We start from the raw sequence: 20,250 nt of genomic DNA, 5'->3' as shown, positions 1-20,250 counted from the left end.
TATTGGTAGGTATTTTAATATTTAAAAAAGTTTGGAAAAAAAATGTTTGGGGCTGTGCATGTTGCTTAGTGGTAGAGTGCTTGCATGAAGCCTTGGTTCAATACAGTACCACATAAACAGAAAAAGCCAGAAATGCCACTATGGCTGAAGTGGTAGAGTGCTAGCCTTGAATAAAAAAACAGGCTCAGGGACAGAGCCCAAGCCCTGAATTCAAGCCTCAGGTCTAGCAAAGAAAAAAATGATTGGGGGCCAGTGGCTCACATCTATAATCCTAGGTACTCAGGAGGCAAGGTCGGAGCATGATGGTTCAAGGCCAGCCTGGGCAGGAAAGTCCCTGAGACTCTTTTCTCCAATTAACCACCAGAAAACCGAAAATGAAACTATGGCTCAAGTCATAGAGTGCTTGCCTTGAGCTGAAGAGCTCAGAGACAGCACTCAGGCCCACAGTTCAAGCACCACAACCAAACAAAACAGAAAACAAAACAAAACCAGTACTCCCTATTCAACACCAAGGCCACAATCTCTATAATCCTGAAGATGGTGCAGTATGGCTGAGATGGGCTGGATTCTGTCCCTGAACTTCTTTTTGCTCAAGGTTAGCATTCTACTACTTGATCCATAGTGCCACTTCTGGCTTCTCCTTTTTATGTAGTACTGAGGAATTGAACCCAGGGCTTCATGCATGCTAGGCAAGCTCTCTCCCCCTAATCCACAATCCCGGCCCAAAGTCAAGTACTGTGAAGGCCTCTTGTTGTTTTGGTCAAGGGGGATTGAGCGCAGACCTGGATGCTCTCCCTGAGCTTTTATACTCAAAGCTAGTACTCCAGCACTTAGAACCCAGCACCACTTCTGAGTTTCTGGTAGTTAATTGGAGATAAGAGTCTCAGAGACTTTCCTGTCCTGGCTGGCTTTGAACCTCTATCCTCATATCTTTGATTCCCAAGTAGCTAGGATACAGGACATGAGCCATTAGGTTTAAAGACTGTTTCATATCTAGAAGTTATTATTATTATTTTTTGGCCAGTTCTGGGCCTTGAATTCAGGTCCTGGGCAATGTCCCTGAGCTTCTTTTGCTCAGGTAGTTAGCAGTCTACCACTTGAGCCACAGCACCACTTCTGGCATTCTTGTATATGTGGTGCTGAGGAATGGATCCCCAGTTTCAAACATGGGAGGCAAGCACTCTACTACTAAGCACATTCCCAGCCCTAACAGTGAATAGTGACAGAACCCATGTTACAAATACCTTTGGGATCGACATGAATATGTTCAGAGATCATAGAAGCAAACTCTCTCAGAATCTCTGATTTGGCCCTCAGGCAAAAGCCAGAAGTAGCTGGGACAGAGTGTTGGGGGGGGGGGGGGGAGGGGAGGGAGGAACCAGGACAAAGTCCCAGGTGTCCAGGCCTAGATCTCATTATCTCAGAGCCAGAGCTGCTCTGGGTGTGGAAGCTCAGCACTGGGGATTCCCAGTCTCCCCAGTTTCACTTCTTCTCCAACCTGTGTCGGCCGCTTCTGCCCGGACACTGGTGACAAGGCATCAGCTCTTGCTGCTACTGGGTGTCGGGTTCTAGAGAAGCCAATCAGTGTCACTGGGGTTCCGGGTTCTAAAGTCCCCCGCGGAGCTACTGGCACTCAGAGTCTCCCCGGATTCTGGGGCTGGGCTCATGGCGCCCGGATCCGTCCTGCGGCTGCTGTCGTGGGTGCTGGCGCTGGCCGGGACCTGGGCGGGTGAGTCTGGGGCCCGTGGGCAACACGAGTCCGCAGGGTAGAGCGAGAGGTGGCGGTGGGGTGAGGCGCCGTCGGGGGGCAGGGCCCGGGCAGCCGCGTCCCCGTCCCCTCCGCCTGACCCGTCCTCGGTGCCCTCGCTGGGCGCCGCCGGGGTCATTCGCACCCCCTTTGCGTCTCCCGCGTGCCGAACCCCTTCTCCGCTCCCGCCGCGCTCCCGGCTCTCACCCGCGCCCGCCCGCAGGCCCCCACTCCCTGCGGTATTTCGACACCGCCGTGTCCCGGCCCGGAGTCGGGGAGCCCCGCTTCATCACCGTCGGCTACGTGGACGACGCGCAGTTCGTGCGCTTCGACAGCGACGCCGCGAACCCCAGGATGGAGCCGCGGGCGCCGTGGGTGGAGCGGGAGCCGCCCGAGTACTGGGAGCGGGAGACGCGGAACTGCAAGGACAGCGCACAGATTGACCGAGTGAACCTGCAGACGCTGCTCAGCTACTACAACCAGAGCGCGGACGGTGAGCGACGCCGCCGGGTCGGAGGTCACGACCCCTCCCCGCCTCCCGCTGACCAGCCCGAGCCCCCGGGGTCTCAGGACTGAGGTTCAGCCCAGGCTGCGGGCGCTGCGGGGGACCGGCACCCCGGGAAAGAGCCGCGGGGTGGGGCCGGTGTCCTCTCCGTGTAGGCCAAAGTCCCCGGGGGCGCGGGCTGACCGTGGGGGCGGGGCAGCTTCTCACACCATCCAGATCATGTTCGGCTGCGACGTGAGCGCAGATGGCCGTCTCCTCCGCGGGTACCGTCAGGACGCCTATGATGGCCAGGACTACATCGCCCTGAACGAGGACTTGAGCTCCTGGACCGCGGCCGACATGGCGGCTCAGATCACCAGGCGCAAGTGGGAGGAGGCCGGTGAGGCAGAGCGCTGGAGGGCCTACCTGGAGCGCACGTGCGTGGAGTGGCTGCGCAGATACCTGGAGCACGGCAAGGAGACGCTGCAGCGCACAGGTACCAGGGCCCGGGGACTCCTCCATCTCCTGTGGAAGTCCCCCTCCACTCCCACAGCCAGAGAGGAAAAGGGACCCAGCCCACCACACCCCTTCCCCTGCGCAGAGAACCATGAGCCCCTGCCTTGCACATGCTGTGTCACACAGTGGCTCTGGAATCCACCTTGACCTCACCACAGTGAAACACACACACTATCTCTCTCTCTCTCTCTCTGTCTGTCTCTGTCTCTGTCTCTCTCCATGCATGGAGGGGGAAGACTGTCCCAGAAACAAGTGTGCAGCTGGCCCCTTTTACTCTGGCAGTGGCCCTGGGCAGCACCAGGAGGCTCTCAGCATTTGTCCTCAACCAGGACCCATTGTGGCTAGAAGTCTCTTCCACTGCTTTGGAGAAAGTGTCACTTTTTTTTTTTTTTGGGTCCAGTCACGGGGCCTGAACTCTGGGCCTGGGTGCTGTCCCTCAGCTCTTCAGCTCAAGGCTAGCGCTCTACCACTTGAGCCACAGCGCCACTTCCGGCTTTTTTCTTTTTGCTTATGTGGTGCTAAGGAATCGAACCCAGGGCCTCAGTCATGCAAGGCAAGCGTTCTACCACTGAGCCACCTTCCCAGCCCCTGGAGAGAGTGTCTCTTATCTCCACTCAGGACAGAGCCCAGTGACTCTTGAGAGATCCAGGGCTTCTTCGGTGATCTCAACTTAGTCTAGGACTCTGCAAGGTTTAAGAGATGATTCCAGAAGCCGAGTTTCAGCCTGGATCATCCATCCCTGATCCCTCTCTGTATTATGTATCCTCAACATGGTCAACTGACCTGGGCAGTGGCCCGTGGGAGGCAAGGAGATGCATCTGAATTTCTGGGTTCTTCTCAGATCCCCCAAAGGCACACATCACCCTCCACCCCACCTCTGAACATAAGATGACCCTGAGGTGCTGGGCGCTGGGCTTCTACCCTGCGGAGATCACCCTGACCTGGCTGCGGGATGGAGAGGAACAGACCCAGGAAATGGAGCTGGTGGAGACCAGGCCTGCAGGAGATGGAAGCTTCCAGAAGTGGGCAGCTGTGGTGGTGCCTTCTGGGGAGGAGCAGAGATACACATGCCATGTGCAGCATGAGGGGCTGCCTGAGCCCCTCAGCCTGACATGGGGTAAGCAGGGCTGAGGGCACAGAGCACAGCTGTGCTCAGAGACAGCAGGGGGCATGTGCAGCTCTCAGCAGGTAAGGACTGAGAGCTGGGTTCACAGCCCTCATCCTCCTTTCCCTTCTCTTCCCAGAGCCGCCTACTTGGCCGACCATTCCCAACACTGGAATTGTCATTGGTGTGGGCATCTTTCTGGTTATTGTAGCTGTGGTGGTTTTTGTGCTGTGGTGGAAGAGGACTGGAGGTAGGAAGGTGGAGGTCTGAGTTCCTGGGCCACTTGTGGGTTTCAGGCCCCAGGCAGAAGTGTGAGCTGCACTCCTAATGGGAAGTTGCAGCACACTCAGGGCCTTCCCCAGCCTGACAGCTCCTCTTCTGTAAATCACCTGCAACACGAAGGACACAAAATTCCCCCTCCTGAGGGTGGTGATGGGAACTGATTGCAGCACTCAGGCCCACAGGGACTCAGCTGCCCACTGAGGTCACACTCCAGGAGGTCCTGGGGTCTCTCTTCCCAACTGTTGCACTCCTCTCTCCTGAAGCTTCCTTGGTTCTATGGTCACATTTCTAGAAACTTCCCATGAGGTCAAGGCTAGGGGTTCATCCAAGCTCTCATGGCACTGCTTGTGTCCTGCCTCTCACATGGTGTTTCTCCTACAGGTGACAAGAGAGAAGGCTATGATAAGGCTGCAAGTGAGTGCCATGGGGGAGGAGGTGACCTTTGTTGTGGTGCAGACAGGACCTGTGGGAGCTCATGCACCCGGAATTCCTCCAGTGACGCCTGTGTTCTCTAACCAGTTCCTCTCTTCCACCACAGGAGACGACAGTGACCAGGGTTCTGATGCTTCCCTCAGAGCTGAAAAAGGTGACAACTGGAGACCCTAAATGGGGGGCAGGGCTGAGGCCCAGGGAAGGCTGTGTTGTAGTTGCAGGGTCTGTGCATTGGGTGTTAGTGGCCTGCTCAGAGTGTGTCGCTAACAGTGACTGATCTGCATTGTTGTGCTTGTTCTTTTCTCCTGCAGTGTGACACAGCTGCTTTGTGTGGCTCTGAGAGGCACAGCATTTGTTCCTGCCTCTCCTCCTCCCTCCTGGGACATCATGAGCTCCTGACTTCTCTTCCTGTACCTGGGTTCTGACCGTGTGCAGGCTTCTGTGTGCTGTCAGCCTCCTGTGAGGAACTGAGGAGCCAGCCCAGCCCTGAGCACCAGGACCCTCCCCACACTGACCTGGGTCTCTTTCCCCTCCAGCTGCTGCTCCAGCAGAGGCGGGGCCAGGGCTTCCCCATCCCTGACTTCACTTTCCCTTGCTCTGAGCTGCAGCTGCTGCTTCCCCACTGATAAAGAGAATGTGGATGTGGGTCTGTGTTTCAAATTGTTGTCATGGAAAAAGGTTGAATAAATCAATGAATGATTCCCAAAATTGAGATAGAAAATCAAACATGATTAAATTCCAGAATCATCCTGTTTGCTGAGCTGTGTTGTGGGCGGGGCCAGGGTTAGGCTGAGAACAGGCAGGTGTGGATAGGAGCTCAGTGCATTCTGGACTGTCATGTATTCAGTCCTCACCTGGGTTGTCTTCCCTGCTCCTCAGTTGTGTTGTTTTTCTAGAACCTTCTCCATGAGCACCTATGATCAGAGGGGCTTTTTCTTTGTCTAGGCCACAGCACAGACTGTGCAGTTGAGACTAGGCTCAGGCCTGAGTCCTCTACTAAGACACCATCAGTTCTTCTCCATACTTGTGTCCCTTCTTGTCATCCTGCATGAGCTGGTGTCTTGTTGGCCTTCTGGGTGTCTCTGTGACAGCAGCAGGGGGTGTGTTGCTGTCACATCCTCCCAAAGCACCAGGCAGCCTTGCACAGGGTGTGTGTGGTGAGGAGAAAGGCAATGTGAGGCAGCTTGCTTTCCTTCTAGCACTGCTGCCTCCAGTGTGGTTCTGTGCTGTCCCCAGTGCCCTCAAGGGAGCCACCTGTGGGAAGAGCAGAATGGAGGGATGTCAGGTTTCTCCTGCGAGCTCCCTTCCTGATGCTCTGCAACTTCTCTGCCCACCTTCCCTCCACCTGCCCTCAGCTCTGGTTAATCCCAGCTCTGCTCCCACCCAAATTCCTGGCTTGAAGAGCAGAGTCAGGAAGGAATTTTGGTCCCCATCTTGATTGGCTGAGAGGATCTGCAAGTTAGTGGAGTTCATGTCCACATGTGTGTGTCAGGGCATTTCAAGGAGAATGGGTCATGAGAGCTCTGACCTAGGGAAAGTGTCATCAGGTGGTAAATTGAAAACCTGAAGAGAGTTCTGGAAGCTCGTGGACTGAGGTAGTTGGGACTGCACTGTGTGTGGGTTCTTGGGGATTGTGTTTCTCTGCACCCTTACTGCCCTGCTCTGCCTCCTGCTGCCACGAGAGGCGCTGTGCTTCCTGCTGTGCCCTGCCTTCCCTCTAAGGCTGACTTGGTCCTTTCAACCCTGACCACAACACTCCCTTCTGCTCAGCTTCATTCTCAGAAACAAATTAACACAGGAATCTCCTGCCAGACAGTAGGGCCTTTGCTCTGACTACTTAACAATGTGGTTCTTAGGCCTTTGGCCTTGGTCTGCAGATTGAATTTGGAATCTCTCAGAAAGTCAAATGAGGTCAGAACTGTCATGCTGTGGAGCATGTGTGCTAGCAGAAGAGACAGGTGGCAGGGTGTGTAAGAGAGCAAGGAAGGACCATGACATGCAGGAGGAAGGCAGTGCTACAGGACAGGTGACATGGTGTGGGCGTGGGGACAGAGCTGACTGTGGTACTAGGTGTTCATCATGACCTAGAGGGAACTTTTCTGAGTTGTGGTGAAATTCTCCAAGAAGATATCTAGAGAAAGTGTCGGTAAACTGGAAGATCTCCTTGTGCAAAGTCCTTACCTGTGTTCTGTGGACTGCCTGGAATCTGGGATTTCCTGAGTTGAGCCTTTGAGAAGAGACCTGAAGAAAAGATTCTCACTTGAGGGTTTTATTTTTTTGTATATGTGCTAGTCCTGGGGCTTGAACTCATGGCTTGCGTGCTGCCCCTCAGGTTGTTCTAGGTCAAGGTTACTGTATCGTTTGAGCCACAGCTTCCCTTCGTGTTTTTGGGAAATAAGAAGCTCCCAGACTTTCCTATCAGTGCCAGTTTCAAGTCATGAATGGGAGACTTCTGCCTCCTGAGTAGGTAGGAGTGTAGCAGTATCCACACTACCTGACTTTGATAGTGATTTTCTTTTTGTGTCATTTCTTGGGGCTTGAACTCAGGGCTTGGGCACTGTCCCAGAGTTTTATCACTCAAAGCTTGTATTCTACCAATTTGAGCCACAACATCACTTCTGGCATGTGCTACTTGCTCTCAGTTGAGATATATATATACATATATATATATATATATATATACATACATATAGTCAGTTCTGGGTCTTGAACTCAGGGCCTGGGCACTGTCCCTGAGCTTCCTTTATTCAAAGCTATAGCTCTACCCTTTTAATCCATACTGCCACTTTCAGCCTTTTCCATGTGGTTGGGGGAATCAAAGCTAGGGCTTCATGCATGTTGGCAAGCATTCTACCACTAAGCCATATTTTCAATCTCTGATATATATTTTTTTTTAAGTCAAAGAAGGTGTTTAATGAAGAAGAAAAAAAGGATAGACATACAAATGTCCCAAAGTATAGGTTTAATCTATCCGGGCCTGTAGTTTTCAAATATGACCACACGATGGCGATATAAGTCCAGCCTTTTTTTTGGAGGGGGGGAAGGGGGTGTCTGTACCTGGGACCTGAACTCTGGGCCTGGGCAGTGTCCCTCAGATCTTCAGCTCAAGGCTAGCACTCTACCAATTGAGCCACAGTGCCACTTCGGGCTTTTTTTCTTTTTGCTTATGTGGTGCTGAGGAATCTAACCCAGGGCCTCATGCATACAAAGCAAGCGCTCTACCACTGAGCCAAGTACAAGTCTTCACAACCCCAAGTCCTGCTCTATTGTTGTCGGGTTTTGTTTTTAATCAATGTAGAACCATATAAATAAGTGCTGAAGCCTGGCTCTGGTGGATCATGCCCAGTATCTTACACACTCAGGAGGCTGAGATCTAAGAATTGCCATTCAAAGTCAACCCAGGCAGAGAAGTCCATGAGACACATCTCCAATGAACCATATGAAAACCCAAGGGACTGCTGTGGCTCAAACTAGTGCAACACTAGCCTTGAGCAAAAGAGCTCTGAGTTCAAGACTCAAGACAGATGAAAAAAACACCCCAAAACCAAACAAACACAACCCCTCCCTAATTGCAGAGTAGGCAGGAAGATGTCAACTTTGGTGCTTGGAATCCTTTGGGTAAATACAGCCCTTTGGAGGCACAGGCATCTATTGCTTTGTACATGGCTGGTAATACACTCAGTTTATCTCATCCATTCAAATTTGTGTTAAGTTTTTGGGTCTGTTGGCCTTATCCCAATTTGGAGGTATAAGGCGGCATTGTGCTTCCCAGAATATTCACACAGCAAGTAACAAATTCCTGATCCCTCTTCACTTATTCTCAGGTAAGTGGTTTGGATGCCATTGTGGTTGATTCCAATTTATACTCTCAATAGGTGTAGTGGACCCATGGGTGGTAAAATCATTATTTAAAGCCTTTCTTGACATCTAATTTATGGATAGGACTAAACTTTCAGGACTGAGCTAAATGCTGGTAGCTCACATCACTCATTCTAGTTACCTACGTGGTTGAGTTCTGAAGATTGTGGTTTGGCATCAGCCCCGGTAGGGAAGTCCTGAAGACCTCTATCTGCAGTTAACCCTCAAAAAGCTAGATGTGAACTTGTGAATCAAGTAGTAGAGGAGTAGCCTAGAGTAAAAAGGCTCAGGGACAGGCCCTGAGTTCAAGTCTCAGGATCAGCATACAAACACACACACACACACACACACACACACACACACACACACACACACACATGGAGAATGTAATAAATCTCAAGCAGTTCAGAATGTACAAGAGTTCTCAGGGATGCTGAGAAGTGCAAGGAAAGGCAAGAGAAGAATCTGAGCAACTGGAAGGAGAGCTAGAAGCGCTTGGGGTTGTCATTTTCTCCACTTTGCAATGCAGACAACAGGGCTCCTTCCTTCCAGCAACTAACATTGATTAAGTGTCCTCTGCTGCCAACCCCTGGGCTGCACTGCACAGAACACTGGGAACCTCTTCCCTCAAGGAGACCTCTCTGGCCACATCTAGCTGGGCCAGTGTCCAGGGACAGGCCTGCCACCTGCAGGCTGCTCCCTGCTCTGCTGCAGCCCTGTGCAGGTCAGGTTGTGGTTAATTCTCTCCTGGGAACCCATAAGCAGCTGTGGTCTCTTGGGACTCAGTGCACTCTCCTGCTGTCTCCCTAGTTCTCACTATCCTGGCCACCTGACCCCATCAGCCCCAGTTTCTCTGGCTTTACAATGTGCTCTGTGATAAGTTGGAACTTCTGTTCTAGAAACATATTTGCAGTGTCCATACAAACTCGGGTGGCTACTCTGGAAAGGAATTTCCCTATGCTTGCCAGCTCTGGGTGAGTAATAAGTCTCAGCATTCCCAGAGTCAACCCAGAATTTGCACTTGTAGAATCATCAAACTCACAACACATTAGCATCATTCATTTCAGCAAAACACATTCTTCTGGTGCCAGTGTGGTGGGAGAAATATGATCAGAGGCCAGCATGTGCTGCATAGCAAGTTCAAGGCCAGCCGGTTCCACTTCAGTGAGTAATTTTAAAAGAAACAAACAAAAAAAAACTATTTTGTACCTGTTCTGTGTCTTGACCTCAGGGCCTGGGCACTATCCTTGTTTTTTTTCTCTCCCTCTCTCAAGGCTAGCACTCTACCACTAGAGGCACAATTGCACTTCTGGATTTGTTGGTAGGTAATTGGAGGTAATAGTCACGGACTTTCTTGTTCAGATTAGCCTCAAACTTTAATCCTCAAATCTCACCTTCCTGAGTAGCTAGGAATACAGGTATTAGGCAGCAATGCCTTGGTGATTAACGAAGGGCTGTGGATGTAGCTCAGTGGAAGAGGACTTGTGCTAGGCTCTGGGTACAAATCCCATCCCCTCTGCAAGTGTATGTTATGACCCCATCAGTCTCTAGGGTTTGGCTCACCTAATGCAGTCATTTACACTCAGCTCTGATCTGAAGGAGATTCCCTTCCTGTGCCCTAGGGAAATGCGTCCCGATCCTTAAGCAATGAGACAGGAAGAAAGGGCACAACCTGAGTGCAGCAGCTGAGACAGGAAATCTAATGATCAGTTCTGTGCTTAACATGCAGATAGAACAAGAAAAGTGCCAGAATGTGTAAACAACAACAACAACAAAACTCCAGCAATGACAGGATACATTATTTTTTGCAAAAGAAGGCAGAACTCTGAGAACAGCTTCAGCGCTGTCTGTGCGGACAACTGCTTTAAGAGGCAGCAAGCAGGACTACCCCAGCAAGGCAGGTGGATGATGATGATCTGCTTCCTTAACAATCCATGCCTGACACCTGCTCATCCTCACATGGGCCCTATGGACACATGACCCTCACCCATGTTCTAGCCAGACCCCGGAATTCCACCCCCACCACCATCCCCACCAACACCAGCAGCGCCAGCTCCAGAAGCAGAAGCAGGGACCCCGCGCCCGGGAGCACAGGCAGAGTGGAGCTTTGTTGGAGCACTGTTAAGTTCTGTTGGAGCATGGTTCCTGCTAGGCCTTGGCAAGCACCGAGCTGAAAGTTTCCTTCCTCTAAACGTGCTGTGGTGTTGGCAGAGATTTTATTTCCCTGCTGGAGTCTGTCCCCGCCCCATGTCCAGCTGCCTGGAGTGAAGGCCGCCAGCCAGGCAGCTTGGAACCCACAAGGAGCAGCATTGGCTTGGGGTGTGGACAGCAGCTGTGGGCGGGCAGGGGGGGAGGCAGCGGAAAGGCACAGTGCATAGCAGCCACAGGAGCGGGCTTGCTCCGCGGGGAGGCGAGGGCGGGGCCGTGGGAGGCTGGAGTCAGCAGGAACCGACCTGCAGGCCTGGAGGAGGAGGAAGGCAGCAGAGGCCATAGTGAAAGTGAAGCTGGCATCTGCCCCACAACAGCTCTGCAAAGCTGGCAACCAGGGCTGTGCGCGAGCCGGGACGCTAGAGGGCGCGAGTCGCCCTTTTAAGGCCGGGCCAAGGAGGGGCGGTGTTTCTGGAGCTGGAACTCAGGTGTCCAGCTTGCTAGGCTGGTGCTCTCCCCCTTGACACTCACGTGGAGTCCTATTATATCTTCGTGTAATTGCTGAGAAAGAGTCTCTTCAACTTTATTGGTCAGGCTGGTCTCAAACCTTGATACCTCTGCACTCAGCCTCCTGAGTAGTTAGCTTTATAATCATGAAAATCAGCCAGGGGCTGGTGGCTCACAGCTGTCATCCTAGGCACTCAGGAGGCTCAGATCTGAGGTTTGTGATTCAAAGGCAGCCCTGAAAAGAAAAGCTATGAGACTTTGACCTCCAATAAAATACTCAGAAAATTTTCAATGTAAAAGAATCATCTCTCTCCATCTCTCTTTCCTGATTTGATATCTCATTCTATACACCTTATTTAATAAGACTGCTTGGAATAATTAAAAAAAAAAAGAAAAAGCTGAGTTGGACTGTGGTGCAAGTGTAGACTGCTAGCCTAGCCTTGAGCCAAAGAAGATCAGGGAGTGCCAAGGCCCTCAGTTCAAGCCCCAGGAACGAGAAAATATATAGTAATGTAAGAAATAGTACAATTTATGCCATATTGATACATTTGAGTGAAATATGATATGATTTATTTTATAATACTGTGAATTAGTTAATGCTGAGGGATTAAAATGGTTGTTTTATGTGAAGTATATCTTATTGAGATTACTAAGAAAACTATGCACTGGCTAAGCACTGCTGGCTCACACTTGGAATCCTAACTACTGAGGATGCTCAGATGTGAGTTCATAGTTCAAAGCAGCCTGGGCAGTAAAATCTGAAGTGGTGCTGTGGCTCAAGTGGTAGAGTACTAGCCTTGAGCTGAAGAGCTGAGGGACAGTGCCCAGGCCCAGAGTTCAGGTACCATGACTGGCAAAAAAAAAAAAAAAAAGAATAAAACCTCTGTCATGTGTAAAAAAATTTTTTTTGATAGGGCTGAGGATGTGGCTTAGTGGTAGAGTGCTTGCAGAGCTAGCATGCATGAAGCCCTGGATTTAATTCCTCCGTACCACCTACACAGAAAAAGCTAGATGTGGTGCTGTGGCTCAAGTGGTAGAGTGCTAGCCTTGAGCAAAAGACACTCAGGGACAGTGCTCAGGCCCTGAGTTCCAGTCCCACGGACTAGCTACACACACACACACACACACACACACACACACATTTTGTAGACTTGAGGACAAGTGTCCTTAGTACATCACAAAAAATACATTGAGACCAAGCCCCAGTGGCTCATGCCAGTAATCCTAGCTATTCAGGAGGTTGAGATCTGAGGATTGTGGCTCAAAGTCAACTAGGGCAATAAAGCCCAGGAGATTCTTATCTCTAATTAACCACTAAAAGCTCCAAGTGTAGCTGTGGGTCAAGTTGTAGGGTGCTACCCTTAAAATAAAAAATAAGGCCGAGCACCAGTGGCTCATACATAAAATCCCAGCTACTCAGGAGGCTGAGATAGGAGGATCATGATTCAAAGCCAGCCTGGGGGGCTGGGTATGTGACTTAGTGGTAGAGTGCTTGCCTAGCATGCATGAAGCCCTGGGTTCCATTTCTCAGTACCACAGAAACAGAAAAAGCTGGAAGTGGCACTGTGGATCAAGTGGTGGAGTGCTAGCCTTAAGCAAAAGAAGCTGAGGGACAGTGCCCAGGCTCTAAATTCAATCCCCAGGACTGGCAATAAAAGGAACTCATGTATAGGGGATGGGCCGATGGGAGGGCAGGGATGGTAAGGGGAAACAAAGGAGGAAGCAACAATGCTTGATAAGAAATGTACTCATTACACTGCTTATGTAATTGTAACCCCCCTGTATAGTTTTTTCACACACAAAAAAAAAACTTTAAAAAAAGCCAGCCCGGGAAGGAAAGTCCATGAGACTCTTATGTCCAATAAACCACTAGAAAACCAGAAGTGGCTCTATGGGCTCAAGCAGCAGAGTGCTCACCTTGAGCTGAAGAGCTCAGGGACAGCACCCAAGCCCAGAGTTTAAGCCCCATGACTGACAAAAATAAAAATAAAACTCTAGACAGCACTCAAAATCTTAGTTTAAGCGCCAGGATCAGCATCTAGATAGATAGATAGATAGATAGATAGATAGATAGATAGATAGATAGCTCCTCAAAAACAAGACTTGTCAGTAGAATACGGACCTGGTCTTGAACTTAAACTCAGGGCCTGGGAGCTGTCCCTGAGGTGTTTTTTCTCTTAAAGCCAGTGAAGTTAGGAGGTTGGGAACAAGCAATATGCTTGAAGCAATAGGCCTTGTCCTTACAGCCATCTTGGTGCCTTGCTGGGCACAGGGGCTTTCCACACAGCTCTGAAAATCTCTAGAGGTGATAGAGGACATCCTTTGGATTACACAGGTGTCCTGAGTTGCTAAACTCCAGGAAAGTCTTCCTTCCCTTAAATAATTGTCTTTTCTTCTTTTCCACAGCTTTATTAGGTTTAAGTGTCTTCATCTGGTTATCTTTGCTTCTGTACACTACTTTTGTTAGGATAAATTCCTCACAACTCATGTGGATTTGGTCATATAAGCTTTTTTTTTTTTTTGGTCCGGTCGTGGGGCCCGAACTCTGGGCCTGGGTGCTGTCCCTCAGCTCTTCAGCTCAAGGCTAGCGCTCTACCACTTGAGCCACAGTGCCACTTCCAGCTTTTTTCTTATGTGGTGCTGAGGAATCGAACCCAGGGCCTCAGGCATGCAAGGCAAGTACTCTACCACTGAGCCACCTTCCCAGCCCCTGGTCATATAAGCTTTGTGCTAGCTGCATTTGTAGCTGCTGGTCTTTGAGAAAGAGTCTATCAGCAGTCTAACTGCTCTCCAATAAAGACTCCTAATTGGGCCTCTTAAGTGGTGGCTTCTGTGTTTCTTGACCTGAGTTCCCTTACAACACTAGTACTCTACTACTTAAGCTACAGCACCACTTCTGACTTTTTGGTAGTTAATTGAAGATACCAGTCTCACAGACTGAACGTTGTTCCTTAGACTCACTAGGATTTCCTGAGTCACTAGGATTCCAGGCATGAGCCACTAGCAACCAGCTACAAAGAGATATTTTCTTACTTTCTTTTTTATTTTTTGTTGGTTGAGGAACTTGAACACAGGTCCTGAGAACTGTCTCTGTGATCTTTTGCTCAAGGCTATTGCTCTACCACCCTGAACCATGGTACTACTTCTGGTTTTCTGGCAGATAATTGGGGATAAGAATCTAACAGACTTTCCTGCCTGGCTGGCTTTGAACCTCTATCCTCAGATTGAAGCCAATTGGTGGGAAATGCCACCAGAACTGGCTAATTAGACATTTTAAACATAATTAGTCGACAGCTACAAAGTGCTACTCTTGATAGCATTTACCTTTTGAGTGAGTCTCCCAGTCTCCAAAGCATAAAAGCAGAGAGTAGAGTCAGTATAACATATGCACAGAAGCCCACATTGTAAAGAGTATAAAGATTTGAAGCAGAGTGAGAAGAAGACTATGGTTCCTTTACACTGCATACAAATGGTTTGAATTCAGTGGGGTATCTCTGTGTCCACTGTCTGGCTATCCTGTCATATTCTGCTCTGTTGGTCAAATACTGAGTGGCTGTGCTTCCAACCACATTATCTGCAAGATTGTAGTGTATCAGAAGGGAACAAGACACAGCTAACCCTGTATACGTGTGTAAGGATGTTGGGTCTGAGGGCTCCCTGGCTCTTGACTGCTGTTGCAGTGGTAGATTCTGGTGTGGAAAGTAACCTTTGGTGGTTTAAGCAGATAATCTGATGGGGGGAAAATCACCTTCTCATGCAGAACCTGGTGGATCAATATAGCTGATTCATTCACAAATGTCATCTCCTTTTGGGTCAGCAATGCAGTTAGCATGAGGAGCAAGGGTCATTTGGGCTAGCTCCTTCTCACCTCTTTGAGCACTAGTGGATTCCTAAGCAGGGATTTTGCTAGACTTTGGATTTGCCTCTGCTGGGTGGTGCAAGTTTTCTTTCTTCCTGTTCTTCAGGCTGTGGAGCGGTTGGGTCTCGCTGGGGTCTGCATCAGAACTGTCACTGATGGTTGTAGGTTCTGATCATTGGACGTTGGCCCAACACTAAATATTTTGGTGAAGTGATGGCTTTTTAAATTTCTGGACGAGGGCCACACACCGGTTGGTGCCATGCTTGTTTGTGCTCTGCGCCTGCTTTCAGCCAGGGGATGCACACATCCACCCTTTCCTGCTGGACGAGCAGATGGTTCCAGTAGGCTGGCCCTGTGCTCTAGGCTGCAGGTGCTCTTGGCAGGGAGGACATGCAGGTGCCATCTTTTCCATAGTGTTTCTTCTAACAAACTTTCCTCTGACATTTATGATGTTCCTGTCTTGCTGGAATTCTCTTGCCAGACACAAGGACCAAGGCCAACTTATCTATCCTATGCATTGGACTGGAGTAGGGATGAAGTATGTCTTTTTCTGATTTGGATGACCTGAAAGGAAACAGATATTGGTACCAGGAGCACGGCAAGGAGACGCTGCAGCGCACAGGTACCAGGGCCCGGGGGACTCCTCCATCTCCTGTGGAAGTCCCCCTCCACTCCCACAGCTAGAGAGGAAAAGGGACCCAGCCCACCACACCCCTTCCCCTGCCCAGAGGACCATGAGCCCCTGCCTTTCACATGCTGTGTCAGAGAGCAGCTCTGGGCTCCACCTTGACCGCAGGACAGTGAAAGACACACACTTTCTCTCTGTTTCTGTCTCTCTGTCTCTGTTTCTGTCTCTATCTCCCTCTCTCTCCTTCCCACCCTTCCTCCCTCCCTCCACATGGAGGGGAAGACTGTCCCTGAAACAAGTGTGCAGCTGGCCCCTTCCACTCTGGCAGTGGCCCTGGGCAGCACCAGGAAGCTCTCAGCATTTGTCCTCAACCAGGGCCCCGTGTGGCTAGAAGTCTCTTCCAGGTTTTTGGAGAAAGTCTCTCTTTTTTGGGGGGTGAGGGGGTCCGGTCATGGGGCCTGAACTCTGGGCCAGGGCGCTGTCCCTCAGCTCTTCAGCTCAAGGCTAGCGCTCTACCACTTGAGCCACAGCACCACTTCTGGCTTTTTTCTTTTTGCTTATGTGGTGCTGAGGAGTCGAACCCAGGGCCTCTGGCATGCAAGGCATGCGCTCTACCACTGAGTCACCTTCCCAGCCCTGGAGAAAGTCTCCACTCAGGACAGAGTAAAGTGACGCTTCAGGGATGGGGAGCTTCTGGTCATGGTGATCTCAACTGAGTCTAGCACTCTGCAAGGTTTAGGAGATGATTCCAGAAGCCTAGTTCCTGACATGATCAACTGTCTCTGCCAGCACTGGCTGTGTTGTCCATCCTCAGCATGGTCAAGTGACCTGCACGGTGGTCCATGGGAGGCAAGGAGATGCATCTGAATTTCTGGGTTCTTCTCAGATCCCCCAAAGGCACACACCCTCCACGCCACCTCTGAACATAAGATGACCCTGAGGTGCTGGGCGCTGGGCTTCTACCCTGCGGAGATCACCCTGACCTGGCTGCGGGATGGAGAGGAGCAGACCCAGGAAATGGAGCTGGTGGAGACCAGGCCTGCAGGAGATGGAAGCTTCCAGAAGTGGGCAGCCCTGGTGGTGCCTTCTGGGGAGGAGCAGAGATACACATGCCATGTGCAGCATGAGGGGCTGCCTGAGCCCCTCAGCCTGACATGGGGTAAGCAGGGCTGAGGGCACAGAGCACAGCTGTGCTCAGAGACAGCAGGAGGCATGTGCAGCTCTCAGCAGGTAAGGACTGAGAGCTGGGTTCACAGTGCTCATCCTCCTTTCCCTTCTCTTCCCAGAGCCGCCTGCTCAGCCCACCATTCCCACCACTGGAATTGTCATTGGCGTGGTCATCTTTGCAGTTCTGGTTATTGTAGCTGTGGTGCTTTTTGTGCTGTGGAGGAAGAGGACTGGAGGTAGGAAGGTGGAGGTCTGAGTTCCTGGGCCACTTGTGGGTTTCAGGCCCCAGGCAGAAGTGTGAGCTGCACTCCTAATGGGAAGTTGCAGCACACTCAGGGCCTTCCCCAGCCTGACAGCTCCTCTTCTGTAATTCCCTGCAAAACGAAGGACACAAAATTCCCCCTCCTGAGGGTGGTGATGGGAACTGATTGCAGCACTCAGGCCCACAGGGACTCAGCTGCCCACTGAGCTCACACTCCAGGAGGTCCTGGGGTCTCTCTTCCCAACTGTCGCACTCCTCTCTCCTGTGCTTCCCTGGTTCTAGTCACACTTCTGGAAACTTCTCATATGTTCAAGGCTAGGGATTCTTCCATGACCTCATGGCACTGCTTGTGTCCTGCCTCTAACCTGGTGTTTCTCCCTACAGGTGAGGAGAGAGAAGGCTATAAGGCTACATGGGGGGAGGAGGTGACCTTTGTTGTGGTGCAGACAGGACCTGTGGGAGCTCATGCACCCCGGAATTCCTCCAGTGATGCCTGTGTTCTCTAACCAGTTCCTCTCTTCCACCACAGATGACAGTGACCAGGGTTCTGATGCTTCCCTCAGAGCTGAAAAAGGTGACAACCTGGTGACCCAAAGTGGGGGGCAGGGCTGAGGCACAGGGAAGACTGTTATGGTTGTAGGTCCTATGAATTGGGGTGTTAGGTGGCCTGCTCAGGGTGTGTCCTGATGTGACTGATCTGAATTTCTCCTACAGTGAGAAACAGCTGCTTTGTGCGGCACTGAGAGACACATTTGTTCCTGGAGAAGCCCAGGATGCTGCAACACAGTAATTCTGAGGCTTGAACTCAGACACTGGGCACTGTCCCTGAGCTTCTTTCACTCAAGGCTAGCATTCTACCACTTGAGCCACTGTGGCACTTCTGGCCTTTTCTGTTTATGTGGTACTGAGGAATCAAACCCAGGGCTTCATGCATGCTAGGCAAGCACTCTACCACTCTAAGTGAGAGGCAAGGCTGAGGCACAGAGAAGGCTGTGTCATGGTTGCAGGGTGTAAGGACTGGGGCGTTAGGTGGCCTGCTCAGAATGTGTCCCGGTGACTGATCTCTCCTTCAGTGAGAAATGACTGCTTTGCATGGGACTGAGAGGTATGCTTGTTCCTGCCTCTCCTCCTCCTTTCTGGGACATCAGGTGCTCCTGACTTCTCTTCCTGCACCTGATCTGTTTTCTCAGCCATGGATTGATTCTTCCAACATGAACTTCTTGAGACTCTTTTTTTTTTTTGGTCGGTCGTGGGGCTTGAACTCTGGGCCTGAGCACTGTCCATCAGCTCTTCAGCTCAAGGTGAACGCTCTACCACTTGAGCTACAGCGCCACTTCCCAACATGAACTTCTTGAACAAGCCCAGGAGCAGCTAGATAAAGGGTGACTGGGGACTAACCATCTTTTCCAGCCCCGTGCTTGCCCTCTAGTGGACATTTGGAGAATCATGAATGCATTTGTTCCCACACATTTCCAAGAAATCCTTCCTCCTTCAAGTTTGTTACCCATTTTACAATCTTGATCTTTCCAAGTCACACCTCCCAGGGTGATGTGTTGATCTTCCAATGCCTTGCACCTCCTTCCAAGCCATCACTGTTGATAACTTGGATGTTTTCCATGCTGGGCCCTGCCTGCCATGCTGTAGATTACCAGTGTCCCCTATCAACTTCATAGTGATACTACCTGGCTCCTCCTCTCAAGTATGTTTCAGTAACCTAATCCAATGAGGATCTGGTCCAAAATACTGTACCTGTCAAGGTATCAGCAGTAGTCAAATGGCACATCCAGTAGGAAATCCAAGGATAATCCAATAGAATGACTTCTTTTTTTTTGCCAGTTGTGGGGCTTGAACTCAGGGCCTGGGCAATGTCCCGAAGCTCTTTTGCTCAAGGCTAGTGATTTACCACTTTGAGTTACAGTGCCACTTCTGGTTTTATGGTGGTTAACTGGAGATAAGACTCACCAAGGACTTTCCTACCAGAGCTGGCTTTTACACAATTCTCAGATCTCAGCCTCCTGAGTAGCTAGGATTACATGTGTGAGCCACCAGCACCTAGCAAATGGAATGATTATTTTACAATTATATGAGCAAAGTTAGAAAAAAGAAAAGATCCTAAGGTACCTTGGGAAAAGCAAAATGTTACCCTCTCAGTAACTGTGGTCTCTGATAAGGAATCGGATAGTCTCCACTGGAGACAGCTGAGGGATGCATACTCTTACTCTCCCCCCAAGGAGTTTTTTTTTGGTGGGGCAAGTCCTGGAGTTTAACTCAGCCCTGACGTCTACCCCCAACCCCCATTCCTTTCCCACCAGTATCACAAACTCTCTCCATATGGAACTACCACTTATGAGGTCTCCACCACTCTCCTCATGGCACTCTGATAATTACCAACTCGTTTTCATTCTCCAATAATGAGCTCCACAAAGGACCCATTCTAAACTTGCCATTTAGCAGTGATTGGCAACAAATGCTCAATGCCCAACATGTTCAATGGGTGAACGAATACTTGATTATAGTATATCCATCTACCTTGGTTACAATAGCGCAATCAGTACATGTACGACAATGTGTAACTTACCTAGGGCTACAGAATCTTTCTCTATTGTATTTGTAGTATCTGGCTGTTCCAGTCCTTGAGAGTAGGAACTTTGTTCAATTTCTATTGTCCTAGAATTTAACATTTGACATATACTGTTTCCAACAAACTTGTGTTGACCGTACGGATTTTAAAAAGAAAAAAAAACAACCACCAGCTGGGTGCTGGCTCCCATCTGTAATCCCAGCTACTCAGGAGGCTGAGATCTGAGGATTACTGTTTGAAGCCAGCCTGGGCAGAAAAAGTTCCCATGAGGTGCTTATCTATAATTAACCACTCAAAAATCTGGAAGCCCCACAACTGACAAAAAAAAATCCAGAAGCTTAGATAATTAAACTGCCCTGGAACATACCTAACTACCAGCTCCAGAACCAAGACTGGAACCTAGTCTGCAAAAGGGAATGGGATGGTTCAAATGAAGTTCTAGCATAGGAAGAGAAGCCCTGTCTTCTCTGGGCTGGAGTTCTCCAGACCTCACTGGCTAAGTATCCACATAGTAGACATGACTGACCCAGGCAAGGAAGCTCAGCTGGCATGGGCAGCTGAACCCTGCTTTCTCTTGTCCTTTCAGTTTCAACACAAGCTTCTGGCACTTGTTGCATCATGTCTCCCACCCCTTCCTGACTGTCTCTTCACATGGTGCTTTTCCTCACATTACT

The 20,250-nt window shown here is 50.3% G+C and overlaps 1 protein-coding gene and 1 long non-coding RNA gene across 5 annotated transcripts; both read left to right on the top strand.

Moving 5' to 3' along the window:
• Positions 1-1,618: 1,618 nt before the first annotated feature.
• LOC122111314 (HLA class I histocompatibility antigen, A alpha chain-like) lies at positions 1,619-17,500 on the top strand. 4 transcript variants are annotated; one of them, XM_042684082.1, is made up of 8 exons: positions 1,619-1,729; positions 1,971-2,240; positions 2,452-2,727; positions 3,589-3,864; positions 3,992-4,102; positions 4,516-4,548; positions 4,673-4,720; positions 4,878-5,274. In XM_042684082.1, the coding sequence occupies exons 1-8, from the start codon at positions 1,666-1,668 to the stop codon at positions 4,880-4,882; spliced, it is 1,083 nt and encodes a 360-aa protein (XP_042540016.1). In that variant the 5' UTR covers positions 1,619-1,665; the 3' UTR covers positions 4,883-5,274. The 4 variants fall into 4 exon arrangements, with proteins under 4 accessions (XP_042540016.1, XP_042540015.1, XP_042540018.1 ...); XM_042684081.1 differs by lacking the exons at positions 4,673-4,720; positions 4,878-5,274 and adding an exon at positions 17,421-17,500 and having other exon boundaries at positions 4,516-4,569; XM_042684084.1 differs by lacking the exon at positions 3,992-4,102.
• LOC122111347 lies at positions 9,524-10,239 on the top strand. The gene is made up of 3 exons (XR_006148004.1): positions 9,524-9,588; positions 9,699-9,745; positions 10,154-10,239. It is a non-coding gene; the product is annotated as an uncharacterized LOC122111347 (long non-coding RNA).
• Positions 17,501-20,250: the final 2,750 nt, after the last annotated feature.

The sequence above is a fragment of the Dipodomys spectabilis genome, unplaced genomic scaffold, assembly GCF_019054845.1.
Source record: "Dipodomys spectabilis isolate Male_0828 unplaced genomic scaffold, ASM1905484v1 ptg000085l, whole genome shotgun sequence".
NCBI lineage: Eukaryota > Metazoa > Chordata > Mammalia > Rodentia > Heteromyidae > Dipodomys > Dipodomys spectabilis.
This window is presented reverse-complemented; position numbering and strand designations above follow the sequence as displayed.